At 39.6% G+C, this 24,045-nt stretch overlaps 1 protein-coding gene across 2 annotated transcripts in view; it reads left to right on the forward strand.

Annotated features, from left to right (window-relative positions):
- Positions 1-8,235: 8,235 nt before the first annotated feature.
- The window catches only part of PNLIPRP1 (pancreatic lipase related protein 1), a 31,440-nt gene continuing 15,630 nt past the window's right edge, over positions 8,236-24,045 (forward strand). Inside the window, exons 1-3 of one of the 2 annotated variants that reach the window (XM_009245830.4) lie at positions 8,236-8,281; positions 22,281-22,435; positions 22,931-23,056. In XM_009245830.4, coding sequence (XP_009244105.4) covers positions 8,236-8,281; positions 22,281-22,435; positions 22,931-23,056 — 327 coding nt within the window. Of the gene's footprint in view, positions 8,282-21,646; positions 21,696-22,280; positions 22,436-22,930; positions 23,057-24,045 lie in introns of those variants that run through there. The other variant, XM_054522926.2, reaches the window with a different exon arrangement.

A 24,045-nucleotide genomic window follows, 5' to 3' on the forward strand; every position in this document is an offset into this window, starting at 1 on the left:
AAAGGGCACTCCAGAAAGAAGGAACAGCATAGCCAAAGGCACAGGGCTATGAAAAATTGAAAATGCCATTTATTCTGTATTTCACCAAAATATATGAAGTTAATCAACACACAAAGACTTGTTAAAGGGCCATCCATTTATATTAATTAGGATGCTTTCACTTGCATGAATCAAAGGCTCCAATTCAAAGTTGCGTTAACAACAAGGAAGTGTTTGGCTCACGTGATTGGAAAGTTCAGAGGTCGAGGAAGCTTCAGGTTTTGATGGCCCAGTCACTCAATAACCTCTTCAAAAGCCACTTTATTTTTCTATCTTCTGATATCTATGGTGCTAGTTTTATACCAAGTCTGGCTCCCTTCTCAGCTGAAGAATGGCCATCTCCCACAATTGAGCCTATAAACATTTAGTTCACATTCAACAAGGAGAGAAAGTGCATCTTCTTTCCTATTTTTTTCTCACAAAACTTGTGAGATTCACTCTTATTGGCCCCTGACCAGGGAAGTAGAATGTGCTGATTGTCTCAAGTCAATCAGTGAACACTCCTGGGCAAAGAACAAGGCCGGCATCCTCAATGTACATGAACTATATAGAGAAGGAATTTATATCTAAATGAAAAAGAGAGTTAAGAATGACTCATGGGTCATCACTGCAATTGGAAGGATGGAGTTGCCATTGCCTGAAATGGACATGCTTTGAGAGGCACTATTTTGAAGAGGCAGGTCAGAAGGTCGGTTTTAGTCATGTCAAATTTGAGAGGCTCATCAGGCATGCAACTGGCCGTGGAATGCAGGCATTTGGATATATAAACACAGAAGTGAGGACAGAAATCTGGGTTAGACATATAAACTTTGGCATCTTTAGTCTATAGATGTCATTTTTAAGCACTGCACTTCTCTGCAAAGAGAATAATGCAATGTTTATCACATGTGAGTGCTTAATGAATGTTTATAATTGTAATTACCATGAGGACCTCATGAAACTTTCCCAAACATTAATGATAATGATGAATAATGAATAATAAAAATCAATGAAGAAATAGGATTATGTGCAAATTTACTCATTTAATAAGACGAAACAAAGGAGTTTAATTTTTAAAAATCAGTTAAAAATCTTTTGTAAAGAAAGATATCCATTTTCATCATAATGAAGCTGTTTCCAAGTTAGTTTAATCATTTCAAATGAATGGTTTACTCAAATTATTTATATATTTCTAAACTCAGTAAATTTTCTGGAAATACTACTTTTAGAACCCTAAATCAAATTGTTCTTCCGCTAAGAGATGAACACTTGTGAAAGGATGCTGATAATGTTCAGAATGCATGATGTAAGATAGCGGTAGAGACAATGGCAGAGAATTGATGAGTTTGTTAATTCAGTAAGTGCTTACAGAGTGTTGACAATGTGCCAAGCCCTAGTCTAATATCAGAGAACTAAAGTTGAAAATATAGGTATCATCCCTACCCTCATGGAGTTTTCTGTCTTATTTGATGTTTCTCGAAGTGTGACCCAACTAATAGAAGACAGCTGATGAATTAGTTGGCTAGCACTGCATAGCAAATCACCCCAAAGCTCAGTGACTTAAAAACAATAATCATGTGTTATGGTCCTGTGGGCCAACAGACAGATCTCCTGATCTGGGCCAGGGTTGGCTGATTTTGCTTGGTCTCACTCATGTATTGGTGGTCAGCTTGTAGGTTGGCAGAGGGCTGGATGGTTTAGTAGGGCCTGTGTGCATTGGCTTTCCTCCACATGATCTCTCATCCTTCAGCATGCTAGCCTGTGCTATTGAACTCAAACTCCCCAGGGACCAAGAAAATGAGCATAAGCAAGGAAGACTGCTTGAGGCCTAGGCTCGGAAGTAGCAAAATATCATTTTCCCCACATTCTATTGAACAAAGCAAGTCACAAAGTAAGCACAAATTCAAAGATGAATACATAGACTCTATTTCTTAATGGGAGGAGCTAAAAAGTCATATTGTAAAAGGCATTGCTAAGGAGAGTAATAGGGAACTGGGACCATTTTTGTAATCAATCTAAGTGGTTTCTCAGTTTTAGTAAGGAATGTAATAGAAACATTTCTCTCACTTTCGACAAATTTGAGTTATAAAATCTATTAATATTTCCACAGAAATTCCTTTCCTTTCTTAAGAATTGTGGTCATATGTGGTGCAGAGGCCCTTGACATTTTACCTCAGCATCATTTCCTTGAGTAAGAAAACATTTTTTGTGGGTGAATGTATTTTCACATCATTTGCAAGTAGTTGCTTACTCTCATGTGTTAAATGTGCATTTTATATTATTCTCATTCTGTTAAGTTATATTCTCATTTTGGGATGTAAAAAAAATCAATGGCTTCAAGTGGTTCATTGAAGTGAAAAAGCAGCAATGAAAATACTAACACAAATACAATATCTCAGAATAAGATTGTAACCGAAACAGTGGATAAGACTCATATGAAACTCCCCCGTATCAATCTTTATATCTTGAAACAAGTGGAAAATGTGGTGTTGCTAATGGGATACACAGCAATGATCAGCTAAACTTGGCTGATACTAGATCTGAGATCATTTGTCCTATACAGTATCCTGTACCCAACTCCCTGTCTGCATTGCTTTTAGTCATGAATATTTGCCGTAAGTGGAGTTGATGATGTTGGTGTTTTCATAATATTTTCAAATAATATCTTTGTATGCTCAGATAAATAATTGATCTTTTTCTAAAACAAGCAACAAATAATGCTTTCCAGGATGGAATCAATTAATTTTGCAATTAAAGGTAGAAATAAACCCACAGCTACAGTCATTATTCAAAATTACATTTCTTGTAGTAAAAACTGTTGCAAATCACACTATCACACAAAAGCCTAAAAAACAAGCCAAAATAATAATGATACCTGTTATATTGGGGGAGAAAACAAAGAATATGCTATCAGCCAAATTCTCTTATCAGATGACTACCTTAGATGCTACATAGCATCATTGGCATATTGTTTACTATCTGGAGTGTGCTGGAGAGATGTCTCACATTACAATTGGATGTCCCCATTCATGTGCAGACTTGGAATTGGTTTCTGGCACACAAGTCACAAGGAAGAGTGCTTTATATTTCATTTTTTTGTCTACTTGATCATTTAATTTTCATTGAACGTTGTTTTGTGAGCCATAACACAGACAGAAAACAAGGCACTGGGATCTACACGGATAGAACCCCAACTGTGTTTGCATCAGGGGAAAGTGTGGCTATTAAGATATAAAAGGTGGCAAAGAATTCTAAACCCCAGAGAATAATGGCTGGGTGGTCAGCTAAATGCTTCATGTTCCTAATAAAATGTTGAAAGAGGCCAGGCACGGTGGCTCACACCTATAATCCCAGCACTTTGGGAGCCTGAGGCGGGCAGATCACGAGGTCAGGAGATCGAGACTATCTTGGCTAACACGGTGAAACCCCGTCTCCACTAAAAACACAAAAAAAATTAGCCGGGCCTGGTGGCAGGCACCTGTAGCCCCAGCTACTTGGGAGGCTGAGGCAGGAGAATGGCGTGAACCCGTGAGGTGGAGCTTGCAGTGAGCCAAGATCGCGCCACTGCACTCCAGCCTGGGCGACAAGAGCGAAACTCCATCTCAAAAAAAAAAAAAAAAAAAAAAAAAAAAAAAAAAAAAAAAAAAAAAAAAAACAACTCTCATGACCCCCTGGAATATTCCTACTGACTTCATTCTATTAAGCCTCAGCTCAGGAAGCAAAAGTTCTGCTACAAATTATCACAACAAAAAGGAAGATTTATTTCTATAACTGGTAAAAATAGATTATCATCAAAATGGAAACATATAGTAATTTCTCAGAGAGAGTCTGCCCAGGAGCCCTGGGAGTTAAATACTCCTGTATCAGGGCGGACTGTCACCTATCTGCACATGGGAATCACCTGTGGGCTTTTTAAAGGGGCCTGTGGCTTATGATTACCCTTTAATTGGTTGGGGTGGGGCCTGGGATTTGTCTATTCTTTTTTTTTTTCTCCCAGGTGACTTTGATTTGCAGCCAGGATGGACAACAACTGGCATGTCTTGATTGTGTTTTGGCTTCGTGCACCTTGGAGTTGTATGCAGGAGGCGGAGCTTGCAGTGAGCCAAGATCGCACCACTGCACTCCAGCCTGGGCGACAGAAGGAGACTCCGTCTCAAAAAAAAAAAAAAAAAAAGAAAGAAAGAAAGAAAAAAAGTTGAAAGATAGAGTAAAAATTGTAACTTCAATAGAAATCTCTCTTAGCCTCCACCTAGCCAAATCATTGTTTTCACTCATTTTCTCCATTCTTATGGTCAACTCCATTCTTACCTCTGAGCCTATTGATCATCTCATCTCCTTGAAACATTTTCTTCTCTTTGTCTCCAGGACACCACTTTCCCTTGGTTCTCCTCCATCTTCACTGGCTGTTCCTTTTCAAGTCTTCCTCATTTCCCTGTGCTTGTAACATTGTAGGGCCTTAGGGTTTAGTATCTGAACCTCATTTCATCTAGACTAATGGCTTTATGTGAAATGGATGAACCCCAAGTTGATATTTATTACCTGGACCTCTCTTCTGAACTACAGAATAACTGCCTACTCTCCATCTCCACTTAGACTATAAGAAGACATTTCATTTTAACCATGCCCAAAACTGGACTGTGGATCTCCACCCCAAACCTGCTCCACTGACATGCAGCCTTCCCCATCTTAGTTAATGCAATTTCAGCTTTCCGGTTGCTCAAGCCAAAATTTAAGGGTCATCCTTAACTAATCTCCATTTCCCCAACTCCCATCCAAATCCTATCAGTCCTATCTTCAAAAATATATCTGGAATTTGGGCAATTCTCACCATTTCTGCTGCTAGCATGAAAGAGTTCTGGGTCTTAATTATTCACAGGACCTCTGACAGCAACTAGGAGTCATGCAGAAAATATACAACTGACAATGAAACAAGGCATAAGTGAATGAATGAATAACCAGGATCAAAATATCAGGAGAAGTGAATTGACAGAACCATCCAGTTGTCAGCCACCCTTAACAGAATTCAATTAAATGAATAGTTTCTGAGCACTTAGCATGGGCCTGGCATGTAAAATTTTTCAGTTTTATTGAAGTATATTTTACATACAAGAAAATGCACCCAATTTAAGAGTATGGTTCAATGAGTTTTGAAAAATGTATATATCCATGTATACAATCAAACTCTTGAAAAATGTATGTGTTCATGTGTACAACGAAACATTTCCATTATTTCCTGAAAACATTCCCCTAATTCACCCCCAACCCAAGCAGACACTGATCTGCTCCCTGTCATTATAGATTAGTTTTGCCTGTTCTAGAATCTCATGTAAGGATAATAATGTGGTATGCATACTTTGTTATTGTGTTTCTTTTATTTAGTTTAAGGTGCTTGAGATACGTCCATATTGCTGCATTTATTCATAGTTCTTTTTTTATATATGAGTGGTTTTCTATTGTATTAATATAGCATAGCTTTTTATCCCTTCACCCATCAGTGGACATTTGCATTTTTTCCATCTTGGGGCTACTATGAATAAAGCTGCTGTCTTAGTCCATTTTGTGTTGCTATAACAGAATACCACAAACTGGGTAATATATAAACAATAGAAATGTATCTGGCCCATGGTTCTGTAGCTGGGAAGTTCAAGATCAAGTGGCTGCATCTGATGAGGGCATTCTTGCTGTATCCTAACACAGTGGAGTGTGTCACATGGCAAGAGAGCATGCAAGACAAAAGAGATAGGTGAACTTGCTTTCATAACAAACCTAATCTCAAAATAACAATCCTACTCCCACAATAAAGACATTAATCTATTCATGAGGGCAGAGCTCTCATGACCTAATCACCTATCTAAGATTCCATCTGTTGCATTGGGGATTTATATTTCCATCACATAAACTTTCAGGGACACATGGAAACCATAGCAACTGCTACAACTATTCACATAAAAGTCTTTGTGTTGACACACGCTTATATCGCTCAGGTCAGGCGAATACCTAAGTATGAAATTCCTGGTTAATATGTAAGTGATTATTTAATTTTACAGGAAACTGCCAAATTGTTTTCCAAAGTGATTGTAAATTTGATACTCCCACTAGCAGTTTATAAAAGTTCCAATTGTTCCACATCTTTCATAATGTCAATTTTTGCCATTTTACTTGGCTGTAATGGTATTTCCTTGTGATTTTATTGTACATTTCTCTGGTGACTAAAGATGTTGAGCATCTGTTTGCATGCTTATTGGCCATTCATAAATTTTTTGGGTGAAGTGATTGATTAAAATGTTTGCCTTACTGTTATTAGGTTGTTTGTTTCATTAAGTTGTGAGAGTACTTTCCATAGTCTGAATACAAGTCCTTTGTTAATGTGTTTATTGCAGACACTTTTTCCCAGTCTGTATCTTGCCTTTTATTTCCTTAACAATGTGTTTTGAAGACTAGAGTTTTAATGTTCATAAAACCCAGTTTATCACACTTTTATAGAGTAAATTTTATGTCCTGCTTAAGAAATCTTTGTCTACTCTAAGGTAACAAAGATTTTCTCTTATGTTTTCTATTAGAAGGTTTTGGTTTACTTTTTACATTTAGACCTATGACTTTCAGCACTTTAAATAAGCTATTCCATTTTCTTCTGTCTCCACTGAGAAGTCTGAGGTCATTCTTATCTTCTTTTTCCTGTAGGTAATGTATCTTTTGGTCTCTCTGTCAAACTTTGATAACTTTTTTTCTTTATCATTGAACTTATTTTTGCCTTTGTGTGATTTTCATTGGATTTATCCTGATTTAGATTGTCCAACTTCTTGGTTATGCTTTTCATATTCATTCCTTCAGTTGTTTGTTTATCCATTCAACAGGAATGTGATGAGGGCCAATGTACCAACCACTGGGGAAGATGCTAACATGTCACAATGAGGCCCAGAAAATTCCAAATTTCTCTGAGTTTATGACCCACAAATGATGGTGATGGTCTCAAAGGAGGGAAGCTCAAAGAGAAGGCTTTCTTTGAGGGAATAGGGTTACCAATCTAATCAGGGCTGAGACATGAAGGATTGTGTAGGAATTTGCCATGGTTACTATTCACTGGAATTCCTCCCTTGTCTCTTATGCATTCTTTCTTTATTTTAACAATTCCCTTGCCAAACTTTCTTGAACTTTCTTTGTAAACAAATAATTTTGTTGCTTTTCTCTGTATCTGAGCAGGGGACTAAATTATTTTTGACCACCTTTGACCTACAAACATGGCAGTTTCAATGATTCGACCTGTATCTATGACATTGTCAGGCTAAATGGTTCTGGTCTTATAATTATAATATCATTTTGTTGTCTTTTAAAAATTTATTGGAAGCAATATATCACAAAATCATCCTAGTTCCTTCTATCAAACATTTCCCTTTCAGATTACTTTTTCTAGACCATTTTTTCCAAGTTGAATCATATTTTCCTTTCTTATTGATAACTCCATCAGACGGTGGGGTCGCTGATTCCTCCTCTGTGCTCTTGGCTGGACTCCCGCAATTCCTTTTGTCAGCTTGTTTATTCTTTCCTCCATGATACTGCTGAGAAATAAATTAGTTCTACAGACTATCAAAATAACATATCAACTACTTTTCTAGAAGGAATAAACTCTTGAAGGATTGCTTTTATTTCACTGTTTTTGAGGAAAAAGCAAGGTTATACAAAAACTGCATGACCTGGTAGGCTCTTGGTATTTGTTCATAAGACTAGTGTCATCGAATCTGTAAAAACAATGCCCACAGACCTGCACAGAGAATTGTAAACTAAAAAGGGGCAGGGACATTAGAACCTTCACTACAATGAAATTATAGTGATTCTTAGCATTACATAATTACATATCTACCGCCTTTCTCATCTTCCCACAACTACTGTGGAAAAAACATTGCCTACACTGTCAACTTTGGCTTACCCACAATTAAAATTAGAAATACATCCATGGAACTTTCTCTCTTTGCATGCCAGTTTTCCATGGTACTCCTCAAAAAGATAAGCTTTACCTATAAAAGGACCTTTCGTTGCTATCTGGTTGTGTGTGGAACCTGCCAGAACTGCCACAGTGAGTCAGGAACATGTTTTCGAGGCCTAACTTAACAGAATTTACCCATTTTCCCAGAGAGGGCTAAATGAACATTAATTATGCCAATCTTGTAAAAAAAAAAAAAAAACTTAGCCAGATTCAATCATGTTTTTAACTTTGTGGAGATGCTGCTGCTCTGGACTCTTTCACTGCTGCTGGGAGCAGTAGCAGGTAAGAAAAAATATGAATATGGAGCTGGGAAAGATTCACTGTTCAACAATCAAGAGGGCTATGGCAGCTGAATTCAAGGCATGATGTGGATAACAAGTAAAGAGAGGGAGATACATGGCTAAAAGCACAGGTGCTTGGAGTAGGGTTGTCAGATAAAATCTAAGACACCTAGTTAAATTTGCATTTCAGATAAATGGCAACTGTTTCCCACAAACATGTGATACATTTATATTGAACATGTTATTGCTTACCTGAAATTCAAATATATATGTACAAGTTAAATTTGAATATATTTATTGTTGTCGTTGTTAAATCTAGCCACTTTAGCTTGGGGTCTAGTGAGGGGTTTGAACTCTGGTTCTGCCACCTACAACTTTACTATCCTGAGCAAAATCATTAACCCCTCTGTGCTTCAGAATCTTTGTCTGTAAAATGTAAAGAATAGGATTCTCCCTCTCCTATGTTGGGAGAATTACATCAGATTAGTAAACCATCTTGCCTAGCACCTGGTACATGGTAAGATTTTGAGAAAAGCAGCCCCCACAACAGCTACTACTCTTACTCCTACCATTAATCTAGATTTATCCTACTCAAGAAAGAGAACCCTTCTTTGGATTGTTCCTTTATGGAGTGACATTCAAGCCTAGAGTTGTGTTAAACCACGGATTTTTGGTTTGGTTGTTTGTGAACAGCTTCTTCATCACAGGAATGGAGATGACCTTCAGTACTGCCAGGATGGAGATACACGGGTTTTGTGGCCTTTCCATGAAACTTCAGTTCTCCATTCAAAGCCCAAAGTTATATGGGCCCAAAGCCCAAAATACCAAGGGCCCAAAGAAAACATTTGAGTTTAGAGGCTAAAAGGAGTCTCAGATTGGGACGGGACAGAGACACAAGGGAAGTGAGGTGATCTTCTGTGGTAGATTTTAGGAACAGTAGCCTGTATGTAACAGTGGCATTTTCTGTGAGTGTTTGGCTAAGAGGGTGTTTGGGGAAACAGAGGAGGAAAATCTGCCACAAAATGTAAATTAACTCACATTTTGGCAGAGAGGCTATTAAAAAGAGTGTTCGGGTTAAACTAATATCCTGGAAACACATCTAGGAGATTGCAGGAACAGAAGTCTGTTACCCAAGACTTGGCTGCTTCAGGAATGATGCCCTGTGGTCAGGAATTAAGGAAAGACCTCTCAAAATATTGCCCTGGGCTCCAGAAGTGTCAATACCTGTTTCCTTTTGTACACCAACGGGAACCCAAATGACTTCCAGGTATGAATGCTTATTGTTTTCAGGACAAAGTTCCATCTGTTTTATGTAGTAAGGATACGGAATATACACATCTTCTAAAGAGAACAAATCAGATAACGGAATTGCATCTATAGACACTTTTAGGGCAGTGATCTGAACTGTTATTTTATGTAACTTTTTATAAAAAGTTCTTCAACTTCATATTATTTTGTTCTACCTTCATGGTACCATTTAACAAATATTCTAAATATGAGCAGATTTATATATATTTTTACTCTATACATAGTTAAAATTTCCAACATTATATGTTTATATAATCTCCCAATTATATGTATATGTATCTCCATACTAGATGGGTAGAGTACAGATATATATAGATACACGCACACATACACACAAATGCACAAAGCCTTCCATTGTGTGAAGAGAAGATCCTTACCACCAAGATTATGACAGATACATTATCCCAAGTTGAACAATTGCAAACATGTTGTGATGACCAGGAAATAGCAACATAGTGATGATTGAGAACAGCGTGGTTGTAATGGGAGAATCATTATTCAGAAGGATCCTGAATCCTAGCACTCTTCTACCTACCGCCTCCCTCCATGTACAAATGGCTCTACTGGCTACCGTAAGAAACTGACATGAAACAGTTTTCTGCCTAAACAGGAACTCATTGCAGATTCATCAACTATCAGGCATTTCCTGGGTCCAGGCAGTGGTTATTTAATAACTAATACAGAGATGTTTCAAAATTTCAGCAAAAGTTCCTACCATACTGAAGCATTACAGCATGTCCCAGGCCCCTGTTTTTCACTGCTTTTTTTTTTTTTTTTTTTGGCAGAGGGTCAGCCAGGCACAGTGGTTCATGCCTGTAATCCCAGCACTTTAGGAGGCCGAGGTGGGCGGATCACCTGAGGTTGGGAGTTCGAGACCAGCCTGACCAATATGGAGAAACCCCATCTCTACTTAAAAAATACAAAAATTGGCCCGGCGCGGTGGCTCATGCCTGTAATCCCAACACTTTGGGAGGCCAGACGAGGTCAGGAGATCAAGACCAGCCTGGCTAGCACAGTGAAACCCCGTCTCTACTAAAAATACAAAAAAAAAAAATTAGCCAGGCGTGGTGGTGGGCGCCTGTAGTCCCAGCTACTTGAGAGGCTGAGGCAGGAGAATGGCGTGAACCCGGGAGGCGGCACTTGCAGTGAGCTGAGAGCGTGCCACTGCACTCCAGCCTGGGCGACAGAGCGAGACTCCATCTCAAAAAAAAAAAAAAAAAAAAAAAAAAATTAGCTGAGCATGGTGGCGCATGCCTGTAATCCCAGCTACTGGGGAGGGTGAGGCAGGAGAATCGTTTGAACCCAGGAGGCGGAGGATGAAATGAGCCGAGATAGTGCCATTGCACTCCAGCCTGGGCAACAAGAGCGAAACTCCGTCTCAAAAAATAAAAAAATTAAAAAAGATTGGCCGGACATGGTGGCTCACGCCTGTAATCCCAGTGCTTTGGGAGGCCAAGGTGGGCGGATCACAAGGTCAGGAGTTCGAGACCAGCCTGACCAACATGGTGAAACCCTGTCTCTACTAAAAATATAAAAATTAGCTGGGCGTCGTGGCGCGTGCCTGTGATCCCAGCTACTCGGGTGGCTGAGGCAGGAAAATCGCTTGAACCCAGGAGGCAGAGGTTGCAGTGAGCTGAGATTGTGCCACTGCCCTCCAGCCTGGGCAACAGAGCGGGACTCCGTCTCAAAAAATAAATAAATAAATAATAAAAATAAAATAAAGACACAGAGTCTTGTGTTTTTCTTGTATTTGGTTCAGCGTTGACAACACTGTCGTATTTAGATGAAGAAACAAGGAGATTAAACTAGAAGAATAAATGCACAGGCTGGAGTGCAGTGCCACAATCAAAGCTCACCACAGCCTCAAACTCCTGAGCTCAAGGGATCCTCCAACCTCAGCCTCCCAAGTATTTGGGACTACAGGTACACACCACCATGCTTGCTTAATTAATATATATATATATATATATATTTTTTTTTTTTTAAGACAAGCTTTCCTTATGTTGCCCCAGCTTGTCCTGAACTCCTGGTCTGAAGGGATATTCTTCCATAGCTGGGATTACAGGCTGGAGCCATTGCACCAGGTTCTCTTTCATTACTTTTCAATTTTCATGTGACGCGCTAAGAGATCTCATCTTGCCTGAACAAATTCTTTTCCTTGATTTTCACTTGCTACTCTTTGATCGCCTCTGATAGCAATAACTTGGGAAACTGTGTAGGTTTCCATTTTTGGCTTCTGTTGTTTCAACAGCAGTGATCCTATTTTCTTTAATTTGCCTTTGGCTATGTGCCTGTTATAAAGAATGAAAAGAAAGAAAATCAAATAGAATAAATTTTCCTAGTAACTGCTAGTGCTTGAGGAACATTATTATTGATTCATTTATTCAAGTGTTTATTCATGTATTCATCACATTTCTTTGACTTACTGTGGCACAAAGGGAGAAGTCCTTTCTTCACGTGTCAAGAAGAAAGACACAAAGGTCCTCCTAAGCCCATACAATTTCAAGTCTGCCTATGGCTCAAACCAAGGGCAGAATGAGTCAACTCCAGAGCATATCCATTGATCCTGAAGACAGATGAGCACCCTAGAGTCCGTACATTTTGCAAGTTTAAACACAAGCAGTAAAACCACAATTTGTCTTCTAAAATAATTTAAAGCTGATGATTACTGGAGGTAGTAATAGATTTTTATACAGCAGTGAAAAAGGAAATGTGATTCTTAGCTCAAAAGGAATATAGTTTTCTTAGTGAATACAATTTATTTCTGAGATCCCAAAAGCAGTTGTGTTTTTCTTCTATTTGGTTTAGCGTTGACAACACTGTCGTGTTTAGATGAAGAAACAAGGAGATTAAACTAGAAGAATAAAGGTCCTAGATCCCCGTCCTGATTCTCTCCTTAGCCAACCATAATATTAGTAAAATCAAACTCAGTCCAGGATATCAGAAGTGCTGTGCCCTTAGCACACTTTTATGTTGCCATTCAAGAGTAGCCAAACTGGATCCAAGACGATCATTTCCTTGCTTTGGATATTTCCTGCTGTAAAATGAAAAAGTTGGAGATCATTTCCAAGATTGCTTTATCATTTCCAAATTATTTTTAGAAAAAAATGAGGATATGTATAAACACATAGCCAAATAAACAAAACTCCTGCCCAAACAAACATTCATGAAACCATAACTGACCCTCATTAAACAAGTCTTCCAGTAGATATCTAGTAGGTTATATTTTCTATTGAAATAACTCTTTAGTGATGCACAATAAAATACATTCAAATACAATAAAATACAAAGACTAAGCTTTGCTTAGTCTTTCAATCATGGAAAAGTTTATTTCCTTACCTTCAATATGTTTATATAAGAGAACCTAAAGTAATATTTTATTCATTCAGTAAGTATTTACTGAGCACCTACTGTGTGCAAGAATCTGTTATAAGAATTGGATATAGCAGTGAACAAGGCAAACAATGTCCTTAGTTGCATCCTAGTGAGGGACAATGTCTTGTGACATTTAAAATGACCTAAGGAACAACCCATCATACCACATTTTGTACATTTTTTGAAGCAAATGTCTATGTATCTATTACAGTAGAAATCCAAAGATTCCAGTTCCCATTGTGGTCAAACCTCTAGCTTAGAGCCAATGTTAAACTTTAAGAGGGATTGCATATCCATAAAAGACTAGAAGTCTTGTCAATTGCATTGGGGTTAAAATGATATTGTGTAGGCCAAGAAGAGAATTTATCCTAGTCTGCAAATGTGTTAACTAGTAATTAATAAAGATCCCAAATTATATATCTATTTATTGTCTTTTTTACCAGAATCTGTTCCAGGTGGGAAGTGTGAACTGTATCTGTGTGGACTGGAAGAGTGGCTCCCGAGCTGCATACACACAAGCCTCGCAGAACATCCAGATTGCGGAAGCAGAAGTGGCATATTTTGTTGATGTTCTTCAAGTAAGTATCCTCAGGTTGTACAAAAACCCATACACATTGCTCTCTGAATTTTCTTTCAAAAAAAATCCATAGGTATGATTAATGACAAAGCCATTTTCAGCAATTTCTCTTTCCCCTTAGTTGAAAGAAAACTGCAGGCCAGGCGCGGTGGCTCACGCCTGTAATCCCAGCACTTTCGGAGGCCGAGGCGGGAGGATCACGAGGTCAGGAGATCGAGACCATCCTGGCTAACACAGTGAAACCCCGTCTCTACTAAATATACAAAAAATAAGCCGGCGCGGTGGAGGGCGCCTGTAGTCCCAGCTACTCGGGAGGCTGAGGCAGGAGAATGGCGTGAACCTTGGAGGCAGAGCTTGCAGTGAGCCGAGATCCCGCCACTGTGAGACTCCGTTTGAGAAAAAAAAAGAAAACTGCAAAAAAATCTAGCTTTGGACATCATCAATAACCTTTGTTGGGTCAATAAACTGGTGCTGTTTGTTTGTTTTGATTCAAGCAACTAGGTAGGTTATTTCTAATAAATTCCATGAGTGTTTGTTTTAATTTTACCAGTTATGACCAAGTTGACATGACAATATCAACCTCAAAATTAAACTAGCTTTTTGTTTTTGTGTCTTGAAAAGAAGCACAATGATAATAAACTGATAACGAAAAATACAGAAAACGTTATATTTGAATGTGCTGAAGTAATTGCCTTCATCATTAGTTTCAAATCCAAATACTTGCTTCATCATCTCTGAGTAACAACTCCTCATGTCCATCAGGGGTTCACTCTACATAGTAAAATCTCAAAGTAGAGCTCCTTCCACCAGTTCTGAAATTCAATTCATTTCCCTTTCTCATTATAACTGTGAAAGAGAAACATGAAAATCATTTACTTTGCATGGGAATTACCGAATGGGGCCACGACACCTGGCCAATGAGGGTTAGGCTCATTAGCAATGCTATTGATGCAGAATATAATTAATTATACAAATTTTGAGCCTTTGTGTTTAATTCTGTTTGTTCCATTAGGTTGGTGCAAAAATAATTGCAGTTTTCATCATTACTTTTAGGGCCAAAACCACAATTACTTTTGCACCAACCTAATATTATTTATGGTATTTATTCTATAAATGAAACTTGTTTTTTGTATATCCCTGTCAATGGGAAGTAGACATAAATGAATAAAATCTCTGGATGTCCTTAATGCACATTTGAGTCACATGTAGTATTAAACAGGGTGCTATAGACAAAAGATGAATATCATTAAAAAAATACAAGGACTCTAAAAGTTCTGATTTCTGATCATGTGGCCCAATTCAGAAAATGTAAAAAGGTAAAATACTTATTGAATGAATATTTATACTTGCATACCTGTACTTTTGATCATAGATAAGTATTTTAATAGAGATAAAGCATTTGAGGACTTAAGAAAAATGGGTTTGTAAATGAAAACGTCTAAAGTCTACCTTAGTTACCATCACATATGTATATATCAGGTAAATGTTCAAACTTGCTCTGGAAATAATTCTGAACAAAAAAAATTAGTCTATGTAAATCTAAACTATGTCTACAGGATGCTAATGAACATGAGCAATTTTTCTTGAATGTTGACCTTTAAACTACGTAATTATGGATATGTGGATATTTCTGTGTAATCTTATAGTTACCAAGATTTTTTTCTTCATCTTGTTTGGTATTTTCTGGATATCTAGGTTAGATTCTTATATCTAATCTTGAAAATTTTATATCTGTTGCTTGGATTTTTATAAAAGACTATTCACTATAAATTTATTGAAATAAAAAATTTTAATGTATGCCACTTAGAAGTAACATTTCAGGTAATTAAAATGCCCAGTGAAGTCAAAATTACCAAGGATATATATTTTAGTGACTAAGAGAGAGGATTTGAATCCTGGTTTCACCATTAAATAGCTGAATGACTTTGGGTAAAATACTTCAATTCTCTAAGGCAGGTTTTTCATTTGTAAATGTAAATATTAATGGTATACTCAACATTCTTAGTGGGAGGCCTTAAAGAGATGATATATATTGAATGCTTAGGTTAAAGCCGAAAATGTAATAATTAGCATTCAACAAATGCTAGCTATGAGGGTGCACATTTTATTTCCACTATAGCTTGCAAATACAGTAAATATGGAAACTACCTCTCCCCTTTCTTTGGTTTAACTTTATTTTTATATTTTTAAACTTCTGTAGTCTAGAAATCATGTGAGAGGAAGTTCTGTTCACTCTTACATTGCGTTAGGAGGCTGCTGACATGTGATCACTAAATCTTACTGCTAATAAAATTAATGGTGGAGCGATACATTCTTGTCTTTTGTCATCAGTTTCCATTATTCTCAATGAAACTTTTCAATGTGGTCTCAAGAACCATACATGACTGTTGAATTTTGCTACCTTTTGAACTTGGGAATACTGTTTACATGATACTGTCATCATTTTCATTATTAATATTACTGATGTCATTCTGATCACGTAAGCAGACTTCCAGGTCCAAAATGACCCCTTCTGGGTAGGTCCATGAGGAAAGTACCAACCATTGCCACTTTTCCCACATCTTTAGTTCTGCGTCTGTTCCACATCAGACGTCTCAGGAGAGATGCCACACAAGGAGATGAGGACTGGATAGAATCGATAATTCCTAACTCATCCCCCTATCCCTGTGAAAGCAACTACGTAGGTTATTTCTAATAAATTACATGAGTGTTTTTTTTAATTTTACCAGTTATAACCAAGTTGACATGACAATGTCAACCTCAAAATTAAACCAGATCTCTCCTCTCTCTGCAACCTCTTTGATCTTTTTAAAGCACAAATTGATCATCCTCCCAATGGTCCCCAGGAAAAATCCACATTCCTTAATGAGCTTTGTGAGGTCCTTTATGTTCTAGTTGTCACCTTGGACTCCAGCCCTCATCTCTCACCATGCTCCTTCTGGAACTCTATATTTTGGCCTTGTCCCCCAAAAGGGCCTTGATCTCTGATGCGGCTGGATGTTACCATTAATGGTTCCTCTTCCCGTGATGTTCTTTTCCTTATCTTCCTGTCTGTTCAACTCCTACTGATTCTTAAACATCTGAGTAGACATCACTTCTTCCAGGAAATCTTTCCTCACCTCCATTACCCATACCCTCTAAGACTTGATAAGGGGCTTCCCGGCAATAATCCTACTGCACCCAGAAATGTTCCCACCTCAACCCTTGACTCTCCATATCATAATTGCTGGTTCATTTCTCTGTATATCCCATTTCTAAACTCCTTAAGGGGTTTGCCTATTGCCTACATGCCTGGCATGTAGTAGAAGAGCACATAAATATTTTTTGAATGACTTTCCCACTAATGGAAACAATGAATGGATCCACTAGGGTCAAGTATTTAAAATTAGGCCACGTCCAAACAATAACACCCTAAGAAAGAAAAGTATATTTGTGTTAGGTCTTAAAAAAGTGGATAGAGAGGGCCAGGTGTGGTGGCTCATGCCTGTAATCAAGACACCAGTTTGTTAGAGCTCTGCGAATTCTTACCCAATCCATTGGGATAATCCTAGAGTTATCAGCCTATACTTGTCAGAGTACTTTCCATGAATCTCATAAAGCTGAAGCTCGGTAAGGTTACAGTTGCTTGCAAAAAGCTTTCAGAAAACAATTCACTGGCCAGGCGCAGTGGCTCACTTTGGGAGGCTGAGGCAGGCAGATCACTTGAGGCCAGGAGTTTGAGACCAGCCTGGCTAACATGATGAAACCCTGTCTCTGCTAAAAATACAAAAACTAGCCGGGCATGGTGGTGTGCACTTGTAGTCTCAGCTACTCAGGAGGCTGAGGCAGGGGAACTGATTGAATCCGAGAGGCAGAGGCTGCAGTGAACTGAGATCTGCCACTGCCCTCCAGCCTGGGCGACAGAGCAAGACTCTGTCTCAAAAAAAAAAAAAAAAAAGAAAGAAAACAATTAACTATTTAATGATCTGTGCATAAGTAACAGAACTTAAAATGGCCATCGTTAAAAGCTGAGAATTTATTATAATAGTGACACAATTCACAAGGAAATGTGGTTGTTTTGTGGCATATAACACTTTAACATAATAACCAAAATTACAGCTGCTAACACATTAGATTTTTAAGAATTTATTAGTTTGTGGAACACATATTAACGACACATTTATACAAATATAACTCAAAGAAGGTTAAATATAATTTCTTATTTACAATGTTTCCCATATAACATAACATATTTAATAAGCCTAATTGGTTTAATATCTCTCTTCCTTTGAGAAGCTCCAGGGACCCTCTGGTATGTCCCCAAAGTTATTCTGAGATCAAAACATTTAATTTAGAATTTCAGAAGTTTGTAAGAGATGTCAAAAGACCTAAAACATTTTCTTAAATAGGATCTTGGTCATTATGAAACAACTAAAGGTAAGTACAGAAAAGTTACATAGTTTTTAAAAGCTTAACTCATTTAATATTGAGAAGACAGTTTGTTATGGCTTCTGGGCAGTATTCAGAGAGGAGAATTGTAGGAGACAAGACTAGGATGGTCCTTGAGTAAGCATTCATGCCTTCCACAAACATGTGTTGAGCACCTACCATATGTGAGGCACTCCGCTAGGCACTGGAGACACACAAGTGAGCAAAAAAAAAGACCCAGTTCCTGGTCTCCAAGGTCCACAGCAGCTGGATGATGAAGACTTCCTCATGGGCAAGCAGAGGCCCCCAAAAGTGGCCTCAGCCAAGTTTTGGGTGTAAATCAACTATTTTGATACCTGCATGGAGAGCAAGTTCTGATTATTTCCTTATCTAATTGTCATTCAAGTTTGCAGAACTTCACAGCACCCAGATTCTGAAGGCTGGGGGTTGTTCTGGAAATGCCAAGGACCCCTACAGAGGAGTGCAGACTTTTGGACCTAATGCACTCCATCTGGCACCAGGGTTTGTCTGGCCTCGGTGAGATCTACCAATGGTCATCAAGGACTTTGAGAACTCTAGGTGAAACTCAGAAGCTGAGTTCACTTCCCACAGACAGGTATCTCTAATAAAAGAAAAAGAAATCAATAGCTGACTAATGATGAGGCAAGTTCTTGTACCCTACTTCCATTACAACACACAGAGGGAGAGTCTGCCAGTTCATGGGATATTTAGAAACATAGTTCAATGTAATACAGTCTGAGTCTAGGCTCTGGAAGAGATTTAAAAACCAGCTTTCTCAAAACAAACATTTCTCTAAAATTAAGGGACTCTGAAAACCCACCTTGAACCCAACTCTATCATTCCCCCAGAATTAAAATTGAAGGAGCAAACAAGGACAGAGCTGATTGCCTGAAGGAAAGCAGATATTTGGGCTCCATCTACACATGTATGTGTAACAGATAATAGCTGGTGACTTCACTCTTTACTTTTGTGACCTTCAATGAGTCATACATCTTGAAGACCTGAGAGCTGTCTGGTGGAAATGAAGTCATGGTTTCAAAAAGAGATCCACAGATTTGTATGTCTATGAATCCTTACTTGTGATCCTGAAACTGGATGTAAGTTCATTCAAAATATTCCAGTTGTTGGCCAGGCACAGTGGCTCACACCTGTAATCCCAGCACTTTAGGAGGCCGAGGCAAGCGGATCACAAGGTCAGGAGATCGAGACCATCCTGGCTAACACAGTGAAACCCCGTCTCTACTAAAAATACAAAAAATTAGCTGGGCTTGGTGGCGGGCACCTGTAGTCCCAGCTACTCGGGAGGCTGAGGCAGGAGAATGGCATAAACCCGGGAGGTGGAGCTTGCAGTGAGCTGAGATCGCCCCACTGCACTCCAGCCTGGGTGACAGAGCAGGACTCCATCTCAAAAAAAAAGAAAAGAAAAAAAGAAATTCCAGTTGTTATTGTTGTTTGAAAGCCTCACCCAGAAATCTTTCCATCTGGTGTGGAATGAATAAATTGTCTGACAGCCTGTGAGGGAGAAGCAGCTTGAACCTCAGCCTTGCTAGAGGCTTAGTCTAAATAAATTCCCTAGAGCATTTAAACAGGAGCCAGTGCATTGGAGCACAGTGTATATTGACTGATGCAGGGAGTTTCCTCATTGTCTTAGGAAAGGGTACGCTCGAACCTGATGCTGTGTGCTGAAGAATAATAACAGTGAGTGCAACAGGTGCTGCTGTCTCTGAATCCCAGGCCTGGCTTGGTTTCCTATATTGGTTAGCTACTGCTGCATAACAAACTATCCCCAATTCAGTGGCTTAAAGCAGTAAGCATTGATCCATGCTCAGAAATCTGAGTTTGCTGGGTGGTTCTTCTGGTCTTGGCTGGATTTACTCATGTCTCTGTGGTTACAGTGGGTTGAGTAGGCAGTGCCACTAATCTTGGCTGGGTCCTTTACATACTTGGGGGCCAGCTGGCTTTGAGTTGTTCAAAGATGTTGCTGTTACCACACTTAATGACCAAATCAAGTCATACCATGTCTAGATCAGATTCAAGAGGTGGAGAAATAAACTCCAATTCTTGATGGAAGGAGCTGCAAGATCACATTGCAAAGGGTGTGTGTACAGGAGGAAGGGATGAAGAACTGTGACCACCTTCCCAATCCATCACCAAGTTTAACCTGTTTCTCCATCCTGGGGAAGCCTGGAAGTGGGGAGGAAACAGGTCAGGGGCCAAGAGGGTTTTCACATTTTCTATTTTGACTCATTCTGTGTATCCCTCTTGTTCTACATGGTTGACATTCATTGAAGCTTGCTGATTACTAGCTCAGCACAACTGAATATTCAACAACTCTGTACAGCCTGAATTCAAATCTTACCTCATCACTCGTTAGTCGTGTGACTTTTTAGGTAATTTACTTATCTCTCTGTGCCTCAGTTCCCACATTTATAAAGAGAGGCTTATGGGGTTGTTTTAAAACTAATTAGGTAATACACGTAAGGTGCTTGGAATTCTGACTGTACTTGGTAAGCCTTTGTAACAGTTGGCAACTATTCTTTATGATTCCAGGAGTCCTTTCCATTTTCTTAAGAGGAAGGCCCTTAGGTCTGCACCTTTGTGTTTTGGTTATTTAAGATTGAGAACTTTGACACTGAGGCATATTTAACTTGGCAAGGGGAGGCACTCATGGTGTTTGCCTTGTGAAGGCTTATCTGCCTTGTTGTGTGAACTGGCTGGGCTGCTCACAGATGCAGAGGTCTCTGGTTATATCATGATGGCCTTACAGGGGCCAAGAATTATCTGCAGGAGTGCAACCTTCAGAGGACCTGGGGAAACTCAACAGACATGACATGGGCCTCTGGGGGCTCCTGAACCCAACTATTGAGAATACAGTGGCATAATGCAATCATTGTTATTGTTTTAAAGTGTTGTCTTTTGGATTGGTTCATTGCATAGCAATAGATAACTGGAATAGGCAGTTAATGGGAGGATTGTGGTCAGAAGCTACTGTGGGGGCTGTTGAATTTTTCTCCAAAGCTCAGATGCCCAGTATTCCTAGTCTTCGAAAGAGAGAGAGGAAAATTGAGAGCGAGAGAGAGAGAGAAGAAGTTTTCTTAATCAGAGATTTCTCTTTACTTTCAACAATTTGCAGGTATTTTCATCTATTCTAAATGAGAAATACTATCCTCTATTATTAGGGTTTGCTGCTGTGTCCCTATTGAGACTTGTAAACTATTTGGTGATGAAATAGAAAATTGAAAAGTGGGGGCCCATTCAGCTCACAAGTACATGCATAGTTACATAGGTACAAGGTTGGTGACTTCACTCCCTGCTTTAACCAAGCATTCTGTCATATTTCCAGACTTGCGGGAAGACTTGACAGCTATTATTAATCTTGTTTTGTGTATTTGGGCAGATTAAAGTATTAAGCGTGCACAGCATGGGCTATCATCACCTGCTGTTTTCTTGAAGTAGTGTCCAAATGATAAGGCTGGAATATATATTTTTAGAAAGGCCTGGATACTCGATCCGGTGGGAGGGAACATCTGGAACATTAGACAGGGTAAGCCACCTTTGCAACTCCTTTCCCCCTGCTATGACGTACAGGTGAGGCAAACAGTACTGAAGTCCAGGGCATCAGTGCTCACTGCTCTGGCAATGCCCGGTGAGACTGAGTTATGTTTAAATTTATTGTACATGCTGATCTTCTGGACAATCACACTTTTCCTGTTGGGAGCAGCCAAAGGTAAGAAACACCACTCCTGCCCCGTAGGAAGGGCTTGAACTTAAGCTCTCAGCCCTGGCCAGAGAAAGCTTCAACTGTGGCAGGGCTCCCAGCAGCTCCAGGGTACCAGAGAGAAGAGGTGGGCTGACACTCTCTGCCTGGAAGAGTAGGCTGGGCAGTTTAAAGGGGACCTGTTTCTGGGGATGCCCCCAGTGGCCTACCTTCATGCTCGGGGTGCCCAAGGCCAGACATTTCTAGGTAAAGCATGAAACATCTGCCTGAGTTAACATATTGACTTATTAATGCCCATGATCACATTGGTCAAATAAATGTATCAGAATTACTAGGAATGGGACTTAGAACTTTCCAGTTTTGATGGTAGTTCTAAACAAAGGCACCAGTGGTGTCCCTGTGGGATTCAATGGGACTGATACCAGGCCAGTAGGTGGGCACTGGGGTCAAGAAGAGAGTGGGAGGGGTTGCAGTAGGTTCATCGATGTCTTCAGATTGTCCCTGAACAGAAGAGTGACCAGGCCTGAACAGCAGTGGCACCCCAGAGCACACCTCGAAAGCAAATCCTTGAGCAGATTCAACCTTTCTCTGTAGGAAAAGAAGTTTGCTATGAGGACCTTGGGTGCTTTTCTGACACTGAGCCCTGGGGCGGGACAGAAATCAGGCCCCTGAAAATTCTCCCCTGGAGCCCTGAGAAGATTGTCACCCGCTTCCTGCTGTATACCAATGAAAACCCAAACAACTTTCAAGTGAGACCTCTGTCATTTAAATGTCACTGTAACTGGGCACGGGGATATGCCCACCCTGCAGACCACGAATACCTTATCTCTGTGCCCTCTTCCTCCACCATGCCCCACCCCATCCCTCAAGCTGCCCTCCAGACCTGGATAGACCTAGACAGAGCAGGTCTTTAGTAATGTTGGCTTGAATGAATGAATGGTTCACATTTGCCAGAACCTCTAGCTACTGTGTGATTCTGGTCCGGGGCAAACAGCTTACTGTCTAACAAGAAACACAGGGAAGGTAAAATCTCAAACCACAATCCAGGCCTAGTGGAAGCAGTGATTACTCACCTGGAGAGATGGGGCAAGAAAAGGGGGATCAGGGTGGGCTTCATGGAAGAGGTGGCTTTTTGCTAAGCTTTGAAAAGTAGAGGCATTGGGGCAGGCGGAGATGAGGAAGGAAAAAGATAGGCCTGTGTGGCTGGGCTGCGAAAACATGCAGCACTTCTGCGTCTGTCACAGATTCTCCTCCTCTCTGATCCATCAACAATTGAGGCATCAAATTTTCAAACGGACAGAAAGACCCGGTTCATCATCCACGGCTTCATAGACAAAGGAGATGAGAGCTGGGTAACAGATATGTGCAAGGTAGGAGTCGGCTCTGATCCCTGTGGCCAGCTGAGGCCAACACTTCTGCTAACATCTCTGCCTCACTTTATGAACTCAAGAAATCTTTACATATTAGGTAACTTTATGCAATTAAAATGCTTCTCTTCACAAAAATTAAAATGCCTTTCCATGTTTCTGCACTACATCTGCACCCTGAAGCAACCACATTTGCTATTAGAAAAGTACTCCTACTATCTAATTTCTGGTTAAACCAAGGCCTGATGTTTTCTGCTTCCATTTGTAGTGAGGGTACTTTGTATCCTATAAGCAAGGGACTATAGGGGTTTTTTTGTTCAAATTTTTCCCATATCCCTGAGAGGCTAACATGTGTTGCTGTGACCATTTAAATGATCCCAGAACTTTGGGAGGCCAAGGTGGGTGGATCACCTGAGGTCAGGAGTTCGAGACCAGCCTGGCGAACATGGTAAAACCCTATCTCTACTAATAATACAAAAATCAGCCTGGTGTGGTGGCAGGCTCTTGTAGGCCCAGCTACTCTGGAGGCTGAGGCAGGAAAATTGCTTGAACCCAGGAGGCAAAGTTTGCAGTGAGTCAATATTGTGCCGCTAAACTCCAGCCTGGGCAACAGAGTGAGATTCCATCTCAAAAAAAAAAAAGAAAAAAAAGAAAACTAAGATTAAGTTACTACAATGACAGAATAGAAAGTGTCACCTACATGTAATATAGGTCAGAAGGAGAGCAACAGAAGAATACACACATGTGCACACACACATACATACACGGACATGTGTGCAACTTGTACATACACGCACACACACACACGTGCGTGGAATATACCACAACATACCATCATCCTTTCTCTTTATGTGGAGACTGGTTCAATCGATTTTTCTGTCACCTAAGAATTTACTCCAGGAGCCTGCCTTCCACACATACATTAATAACACCAACAAGTAATGTCAAAACGAAAAATTACAAACCCAGAAAATTAAAGTCATTCTGCACTT

Source organism: Pongo abelii, chromosome 8 (assembly GCF_028885655.2).
Source record: "Pongo abelii isolate AG06213 chromosome 8, NHGRI_mPonAbe1-v2.0_pri, whole genome shotgun sequence".
NCBI classification, from domain to species: domain Eukaryota; kingdom Metazoa; phylum Chordata; class Mammalia; order Primates; family Hominidae; genus Pongo; species Pongo abelii.